The 9773-nt window shown below is 46.6% G+C and overlaps 1 protein-coding gene across 1 annotated transcript; it reads right to left on the bottom strand.

The window, feature by feature from the left end:
- Positions 1 to 7503: 7503 nt before the first annotated feature.
- On the bottom strand, positions 7504 to 9299 carry HS3ST1 (heparan sulfate-glucosamine 3-sulfotransferase 1). The gene has a single exon (XM_035004434.1). The coding sequence runs from the start codon at positions 9214 to 9216 to the stop codon at positions 8269 to 8271; it is 948 nt and encodes a 315-aa protein (XP_034860325.1). The 5' UTR covers positions 9217 to 9299; the 3' UTR covers positions 7504 to 8268.
- Positions 9300 to 9773: the final 474 nt, after the last annotated feature.

Here is a 9773-nt window from a genome sequence, read left to right as displayed (position 1 = left end):
CCAACGGAGACATCAAATGTGCAATGAAAGAAGCCTCTTGGACATACAAGCCTTCAGACAACGTCCGTCCTAGCCACTGCCTGACTACAGCGGAGCACCCAAGCAAGACCTGCCCAGCTGTTCCCAGAGCACCCCCAGAACTAGGAGGAATAATAAATTGTTGCATCAAACTACTACATTTTGGGGCGGTTTGTTACACAGCCTTAGGTGACTGGAGCACCAGGTCCCTTTAGCTGTTGTTGCTTTTCCCACTGCACCAAACAAGTGACTAAATAAGGAATGTAGCTTCCCTAAACCACTATCAACTAGATATCTGCTTTATGCAAATGACCGTGTAAGGTACTATCTTCCACCTGGGGTGCAAACTGTCCGGTGGGGGGTTCGACAAATGATTGGACAGGCACCAGGAAGTTGTTCTGAGTGCTCATCTGTGTTTTGCTATTAACTATGTGAGTGTGACCAGTGACTACTTCTCCACATCTTCACAGTCTTCGTCCATAAAACAAGAAGATTGGCTTAAATGACTTCTAAGATCCCTTTGAACCGCATCAACAGATATCAACAGTTTTTTTTTTTCTCCAGTTTTTGGATGAATTATCAAAAAGATGTAACTTGATTTTAATATACATGCACAGATACACACCCACTCATGAGTTGGAAAAATCGAGCCATACACACCAAGATGTTGACAATGATTATCTCTGAATAGTCTTACTTGAAGGATCTGGTTGTCACACAATAGACGTGTATTCCTTGGGTAACAACCCTGGATTGGGTTTGTTTTCAAGAGAGATCATAAAAAAAAAAAGTGAGCTTAAGCCAAGATGAATGGCAAGAAAGTAGACTTGTCTTTGCATTAGTTATCTACACATAATAAATCGCTGCAAACTTAGCATTGTAAACCAACATACATGTAGCACCTCTCTTTCTATGGGGCAGGAGTTTGAATCAGCCCTAGCTAGCTTTGCTTCCATCTCACCAGGTAGCTTCTAATGTTTCAGCCAGGCTGCTTTGTCATCTGGAGCTTGGGGCCCTCCTCCAAGCTCACAGGCTGTTGGAATATGGAGTTTTTTGCAGAGGTGGGGCTGCAGGCTTTGTTTTCTTGCTGGACGTTGGCTGGTGGTGGGGGGATGGGGGAATGTGGGGTGGAGCACTCTCAGCATTACTGGCCCCTACAGTCCCTGGCTATACTGAACCCCCTCCTATGTCTCTCACAACATGGTAGGTGACTTCTTCAAAGCCAGTAGGAGACTCTCTCTCCAGTCCACTGTTAGTCTCATATATCATATATAGTCACACCCTGTTGCCTTTGCCATATAAAGTAACCTAATTAAGATAGTAGATATCCCATCTTATTTACAAGTCCTGTGAACTTTCAAGGGGTGAGGACTAGACAGGGCGTGTTCAGCGAGGGCTGGGAGCACAGGGGAACTGTTCATGAATTCTGCCTACTGTAGTGTTTTGCGGGTATTTGTCTTAAGTTCCTGATTCCTATTTTTGCTTTATTTGTGCTCTAGCCCTTTCTATGGGCAGATATGTTGAAGAAGGTCTCTTTTGCATTGAAAGGGAAAGTAGCCTGGAGGTGAAGTATGCTAACCATGAAGACAGACTACCCAGGGAACAAATATGGCTCTACCATTTACTAGCCATATCCCATTTAATAGCTCTGTGCCTTGGACTTCCCATCCATAAAAGGTTAATAGTAGTACCTGTCTCTTAGGCTGATGTAAAGATTAAGTGAGATAATACCTGCCTAGCTTTTGGTAAACACTCAACTATTATCCCATTACTCTCTAGAAGGGATGACACCTATCATGAGAGCTGAGTTACTTTGCAATATTAAGAGTGTTTATAGAATAAGGATCTCTTTTATTTTCACATTGTCCACTAGCCATGTAACACTCATAGAATCTCTGCAAAGAAGGCATCATTTATCCTGTTTTACAGGTGAGTACCAGAAATGCAGAGAAGTTAAGGGAATTGTCCAACATCACATAGCTACGGAAAAAGCTGAGCCAAACCCCTAAGTTTAGGTCTTTCTAATCCAAGGCCAGTGTTCTTTCTTTCCAGTGTGTCAACATGAGAAAGTGGTATGAGACTTGTTCTTCATGATACCCTTTAGTAGAATTCATATCCATGGGAGAAAGCTAGGGAATAGAAGTTTAGGTACAGGAAGTGTGAATTTTAATAGCCAGTTTGGAAATGTGATGGGTTGCCTTGGAGGATACTAGGTTCTCCATTAGTGCAATATTCAGAGCATGTTGTGCAGTATGGCATAGTAGAAAGAGCCTGGGCACTTCTGTGAGTCATTTAGTTAGTAAATATTTGTACCTTCTATGTCAAGAATTGCCCTATTTGCTGGGGATATGGTGACCAGCAAAAACATAGAGCTTGGATTGATTCTTTGCTCAGAGATTTGTTAGGACCAAATGAGGCAGTGTATTGTGAAATGCTAAAGAAGGTGTTCCCAGGAGGCCAGCCAGGCCACGAAGCTGGGATATGGTGGAGGGAGTTTTCACATCAGATTGACTCCCGGGATGGAGTTACTATTTAATCCACAAACAAATATTTCCTATCTACCACGTGCCAAGCACTGTGTTAGGTGCCAGGATGTTGCAATCAAGAGGAAGGGACATTTATGCACAAGCTCCATATGAAATATTTGACGAACAGTAGAGACACAATGTCCTATATCATAAGTAAGATGGAGCAGTGTCTTCATATTTGTGAGAACAAGGAAGTTTTCAGGAAGGTGGAGTTTATGTTTGATATTGATGCATTAACATTATTTTGATAGTCTGGTAAGTAAAAAACAGAGACCTGTTACTTTGTAACGAATGCATCTACTATTATATTCAGCATTTTTGTGTATCAGCCGATAAAATAGACTCATTCCCTCTCATCTCTCATTTAAGTGGAAGAATTATCATAATCCTGTGGGTTGGTCAGACTACCCACATGAAGTGTAGAGAGACTAAAACATTTCTGCAAGTTGACTATCTTAGATTGGATGCCCTAGAAACAAAGCCTAGGATGGGGATCCCTGTATTCTTGGGCAAGTCACCTACTGAGAATGGGATTACGAAAGAAATGGGTAAGGCAATGAAGGACACAGGACAAAGTAGGGAAAGAAGCTAAGCATAGTGTGGTGTCAGGAGAAGTCTGGTGTCAGAGTGATACTGCAAGGAGTTCTAGAGCATGAATTGTACCACAGGGGTCGTTCTGCCCCAGGACCAGCAGGCTCCCTCAACCCTACTGCCTCCCCACATCTGTCAGTCATTAGTCACAGGCAACCCCCAAGAAAGCAAAGAAGCTGAGTGAGCTCAACTCCCCAGGCACATCCGGGTAAGGCAACTCCTTCAACTCAGGGAAATCCTCCAGAAAGCAGTAGAGGGTGAGCCCCGAGCAACCAACTCTTTTGGTAGCTGGAGGTGGGATACTTCCTAGTAATGGGATCTGGATGGGATGTTAACAGCAGTAGCTACAGTCCCGTAGCTGGAAGAGGATAGGGAGGCCAAGGCAGTCGGTGCCTACAGACTGGTTCAAAACCAGTTTCGGTTTGTTTCCCAAAATCCTAAATGCTTTTAACCACTATGCCATATCCCCACAGAGTTTGTAGTGTTTTACCTACTTTATCTCATTGAATTCCCCCCCAAAACAGAATTAAGTAAATATCAACCCACTTATATTGAGAAGGATATTGAGTTTCTGAGAATTTGAACACAAGGCCACATGGCCAAGAACTAGCAAAGTTGGGATACACACCCAGGGCTCCTGGCTCTAAATGCTTTTTCTCTCAGGTGACCTAACAGAGGAATTTGGAGCAAAAGGAGTAAAGATATTGGTATGAGCATGAATTGAAGAACCAAAGCCATTTCCTACATCTATATATTTCAGCCAAGCAGCTCGAAGTTCTACTGAAGTGTTTGTAGCTGTGGTCCTCACTCCTTGTTTGCCATTTGGAGAGTTCTGCCATGTTGCTCCGTGCGAACTCAAGTGCAGACTTCCTGAATGAAGGTCTGCCAGGAAGGAACCTGCTTTATCGTGTGTCTGATGTATCAAGTCTCCAGCCACTCTTTCACTTGAAGACCATCTGGTATAACCCTATCCTCACATCCTGCGTGCCCATCATTTCACTACACACTCTGCTCTGCGTAATAGATGTTTATGCTTTACTTCTCCCTCCCCTCACTCAAGATTGCAGGGACCACAAAATAGCAGAGCAAGGACACTGGGGACTAAGTTCCAGCTGTAACAGATCACTGTCTCTGGCAACCTGGGCAAGCCCTTTGTGGTCTGAGTTTGAGTTTCCTCCTCTGTAAAATCAGCACCATGGCATTTCCTACTTCTCAGAATTGTCATGTGGATTAGAAGCAACATATTTAAAACACTAAGCATACAGCGGGTGTGCAATAAAGGATAGTTATTGTCTGTGACAGATACACCTGCGCAGGAGACAGAGACACACAGGGGCTTGCTAAGAAAGCTTCCACCACTTGGAAAGCAGATGCCAAGGCCACAAGTGTCTGTCGCATAGCGAGTTCTCAATGTGTTTTCAAGTCTGTTGCCCGCATCCCCTCCCTTCTTTCCCCTCTCCATCACCACTGTCTTGATTCCTCAAGCTGCCCTTGTCCAGAACGCCGATTTGCTTACATCCTTTGGCTTCCATTCCCCAGCATCATGGCAATTCCTCCAAGAAGCTTTTCTGTGGAAAGAACAGGGTCCTGTGGCCTGGGAGTTAAGTGATCATGCCCTTTGGGAAGATCCTTCTTCTCTTCCTACTCCTGAGTAGTGGCATTTTGAGAGACACCTCTGCCATCTCTCACCTTCTTTTGATGACTCTCGGTGACACATTCCCCATCTTGGGGACAACTTTCACCCTGGACTGAGTGATATCTCTCTATTTCTTCTCGAACAATGAGGGCAGGCCCATTTCTTCCATCTCCGTTTCCTTCTCTCCATAGCGGGGCTAGCAGACTCCTCCCAGGGACGTTCCCAAATGACACGACAAAGTATAGAACATACTGCACTGGCCAGTCCAAGCACAGCTAAGCGTCATCCCCTTGTCTTCATGGCCCCTCCATGCTTTTTATTTAAACCCAGAAGAGTTAGTGATTATTAGTTCCTATTGTGTTTTCTTTTACACTCCTAAGGGCTTAACACCATACTAAGCACATAGTAGGGCTCAAAGGAAAAATACAATTATAGTGAACACCTGAACTCTCAGTGGTGATCTCGGATTCCACCTCTTTAAGTAGCAGTCACCCTGCACACTGGACTCTTCTGCCCTATATCTCCCTTCAGCTAAGTAACAGCCTCCCAGGATTGAAAGAGCAATCCACCCTGTGCTCAGAGGTGCTCACATTTTTAGGCTGTGAGCTGATAACTAAATACTGTCAATGGGATTTCAGCACTACCTGATTCCTGGAGGAAGGGAGCAGGCAGGGGTTGTCCCGACTCAGAAACATCAAGTGCAGTGAATATTCCAAACACAATAGCTGAGGCTCTGTTCTCAGCTGCTCCCAGCTGCCTCTCTGGAACGTCCCACCTGGAGGCTCCCAGGCCACCCCTGCTCCTGGGCCAATCGGGACAGGAACTTCACTCCCTCTAGTTGGCATCTCTCTGTTAATAAAATTGAAATGGTGTTTGGAGAGAGATCAGGTGCCCATCTGGCTCCCAAGTCACTGCATTTGTGCCCCTAGGAAGGCAGGCCCAGGTCCCCTGTAGGGCCCTCTCCGAATTTGGGGGTGCACAGATGAGACTGAAATGCCTGGGATACTGCAGTACAAGTACTCCTTGTATTTTCCTAAGGACTGGCTGGACTTTTGCCATAAATGCAGTAACAGAGAACCACTAGGACCCCTGACCCATGTAGACCTCCATGAACACATCCTCCGTCAAGACCCCACACCCCAAATCAACAATTGCTTAATTTATACCAACTGGTCGTTTTACCCTGGACCACCCCTACCAGGAACTGTGCTAACCCCAGCCACTAGGTCATGTCCCCGGTGCTCGGTCCTTGCTTCCTCCACTCCTGCCCACCACCTCTGACGCCAACACTGCATGCTTCAAGCATAGCATCCCCATTAGGGCACAGGCATCCATGGGTATTTTGCAAAAAAAATTCTCTTTGGAAAGTCAGAAGACTCACATTGGAGTCTCCACACCAAATTCCTGGGCAATCCTGGAAACTCACTTTAACCTCTCTGGGCCTCTCCTCTCTTCAGCTCTTAATGAGTGTGATGAAGCAAGGTCCAACGGTGTGCTGTGGAGGGAAGCACTCTCCAGATTGCAAAGTGCCATGTCAACAGGAAGCCTGCTATAAATATTTTGGCCACACCCTCTAGGGGAGTTGGTTGTGTAATGACAACCTTAATGTGTTCAGAGGGGGGACGTGTTCTTCCTGCTGTGTTTGCAGGACCAGGGGTGGGGCCTGAGCCACGCCAAGGTCAGGCTAGGCTGCAGCTACTGCCCCTAACCAAGGTGACTCACTTCCCTGATAGCATCGCTGAAAAAAGGGTAGGCTCTTTCTTGCCCCTCTCCTTTTGCTCAGGCCCACCTCTTGAGGTGGAAGACATTTGGCACCAGGGAAGGAAACTGTCAGGTTAAGTCAGGAAAAACTGTGTCCAAGTCTGGGCCTTTCCTTCTGAGTTCAGAAAGAGTAGGGCAGGATCAAAACCAAACACCACAAATCTGTGCTTTGGCTCTAAGTGGACTCCCAGCCTTGGCTTGGAGTCCGTGTGACCTTGGCAAGTTCCTTATCTCCTCCATGCCTATTTCTTCCTCCTTGAACTCGCCATAATAATTACTACTTCCTGGGGTTGTTTGGGGGCATTTTCAATGAGTTCTTATATATAATGTCCATTTCACTTTGCTGCGTTAAATATAAACTCTGTCAGGAAACGGGTTTACTTTGCTTCTTTGTATTTCTTTTTTTTTGTTTTGTTTTACATAATGATTGTGTTTTGCTTTCATAATAAGAAAACATATCCAGTGTATTTAATTCTGTAAAAGGCTGACTGAGTAAGAATGCCTGCGAAAACCAAGACTCGGGGGACTTGCGTGACCACCTCCAACAAGTCAGCTGCTCAGGAGTAGAAGTGAAATTGAAATCAGGCCTCTCTCCCCTAGGTGCAGGTACAAGGGCTGGCTTAGGCTCTACCTCCACTTTGTGCTTTTCTCTTTGCCATTTTGACCCCTGGGAGTTTAAATTTCCTTTCCATTTCAGGATTACACATTCAGAGTTGATTTTAAAACACACACATATTTATGTCTCAATGCATATGGAATTAAGTGTCTATAAATGCATATCGATCTTTCAGGAAATAGATAAACAGACTCCCAACCTAAGCAAAAGTCTGTCTACACCATGAGTCGGCTTTCCACAAAATCTACAAGATGGGAACACATACAGTTTGCAATTTCTCTTTTCTAAGTGGGTTTCCAGAGACCCATTGCCACCTGGGGTGAAGTACAGAGCCCTGAGACCATTCTGAAGGCCAATGGTTTCATCCCCTTTATTGTAGGTTTTGCCCATTGCTAAGATCAGAAATGTATGCAAGCACTCTTTGAGGCAAAGATGTGTGACAAGGGAGCTTCTTGTTAGTATTAACTACTTCTCCAGTCTTAATATTGCTTTGTCCACTCTGAGTTAACAGGGGGTTAAAATCCACGCTCAGGGACCTGCTGAAGTTGGGAGTCGGTGAACCTGCCACTTCCAGAGTAACAGGGGATCTCAGTGAAGACAAATCTCACAATGCAAGTAAAAAATAAATCTGATGACCACAGAGAGACATTAAAAATTAAAATGAGCAATGAAGAAAGGAGAGGGCAAGAGAGAAGCATAATAGCCATGAAAAACATTTCTTTTTAAAGTAACAAAGGAATATAGATTCTGCAGTAAGTACAACACAGACAGCTATTTTGAGTCTGGGGCAAGTTAATTATATTCAAAAAAGACAGGGTCTCCAGGACTTTTTTTTTTTTTTTTTGCAGTGAAATATTTTAGTTCCTTCATATAGAGACATATTACACAATGTTAACAACCATGAAAAACAATACAAAATGCCCTCAATTTACCAAGTAGAAAAATATAACTAGTATATATGGCAATTGTGAATCTAATACTGTACAGAAGTAATTTATGGATTTTACAAATAAATTATAGCTTAAATGCCCTTTTAAAATTCTTTTTTTTTTTTTTTCCTCCCCCGATATACACCAGAACTTACACTAGGAAAGGTTCCGAGCCTGGGTTATTGCAGATCAGTGCCAGTCAAATGTCCTGCCCACAAGCTCGAAGAATTTCTTATTTGGCTCGTGAAAATATTCGTGCAGTTTACTGAGGAGTCTGGGGTCAACCTGGGGGTGCGCCCGGCCTTTGGACTCGTGCAAGCAGCGGTCCCGTCCGCCGTCCCGCAGGCAGTAAAAGCCCTTGGTTTTGTTAAAGTAGAAGTTCGAGGCGTTGACCCGCGGCGACAGCTTCAGGAACCGCTCGACCTTCTGGATCTCCGGGAAAGGGTCCCTGATGAGGCGGTCGCCGTCGACCATGTGGATGCGGCGCAGCGGGAAGAAGCGCAGCCAGTTCTGCAAGTGCACGTGGTAGAGGCTGCGGTTGAGCGCCTTGTAGCCCACGTTGAGCCGGCCGTCGCGCACCAGGAACTCCTCGATGGACGGGTAGGGCTTGCGCTTCTGCACGTGGTTGTAGAACACTTGGGTGTAGTCGGACAGCACGCGCTCGGACGGGTCCCGCAGGATGAGCAGCAGCCGGATGCCCGGGTTCATGCCGTGGACGCGCTCAGGCACTTTGGGCGACGTGAAGTACGCGGGGGTCTTCTCCACCGTGAGCTGGTGCGGGGATGAGAAGGGCATCTGGCCCAGGTACCAGCCCAGGCCTTGGCTGTAGTGCTCCTCCCAGTCGAAGAAGTGGACCTCGTTCTCGGCGGCCGCCACGTCGGGGTGCAGGCTGAGCATCTCCAGCAGCGCGCGCGTGCCGCCCTTGCGCACGCCGATGATGATGGTCTGCGGCAGCCGCTGGGCCGAGCCGCTGGGGGCCGCGCCTTGTCGGCCCGCACCCTGGAGGCTGGCTGCTCTGCGCGCGAGCTCCGGCTGGCCCTGCGCGGCCCCGGGCGCGGCGGGGCGGGAGGGCACTAGCGGGAGCTGGGCCGCCAGCAGCACCGCGCCCAGGAGCAGCGCGGCCGTGCTGGACACCATGGTGGCTTCACTGGGCCCGGCGCCGCTGGGTCATGAAGCGCTGCCGCGGGGGATGCCTCCTAATCAGTGACACATGGGTGTCGCAGGCCGCCAGTTACTAGGAAATAAAGGGGAAAGATATTAACCCCCAATACACACAGGGCTTACTGGAGCTGACAACTCTGTAGTCTTGGGTACAGCAATCACCTCTCTGGGGCTCTCTCGTTTCCTTATCCTATGGTGCAGGGAGTGGCAAACACTTTTTCTACAGGGCCAGATAGGAAATGTTCTAGGTTTTGCAGGACACAGTCTCTATGGCAACTCCAAGTAGGCTGTTTTGCTCAGGTGGCCATAGACGGTACACAGAGGAATGGGTGTGGCTGTGTTCCAATAAAACTTTACTTATGGATATTGAAATCTGAATTTCATATAATGTTCGTGCATCATTAAATGTTAAGGAAAAAAAAGAAGAAGAAGAAGAAGAAGGTAGCGGGAAGGGAAGAATGAAGCGGGGGAAATCGGAGGGGTAGATGAACCACGAGAGACAATGGACTCTGAAAAACAAACAGCGTTCTAGA

This window comes from Mirounga leonina, unplaced genomic scaffold (genome assembly GCF_011800145.1).
Source record: "Mirounga leonina isolate KUSES-001 unplaced genomic scaffold, KU_Mleo_1.0 Mir_129, whole genome shotgun sequence".
Lineage (NCBI taxonomy): Eukaryota > Metazoa > Chordata > Mammalia > Carnivora > Phocidae > Mirounga > Mirounga leonina.
The sequence above is the reverse complement of the archived record's forward strand: the minus strand, read 5'-3'. Positions and strand labels throughout refer to the sequence as shown.

Bases quoted from the DNA above. Each gene is read 5' to 3' on its own strand.
- HS3ST1 (XM_035004434.1), bottom strand. From the start codon at position 9,216: ATGGTGTCCAGCACGGCCGCGCTGCTCCTGGGCGCGGTGCTGCTGGCG.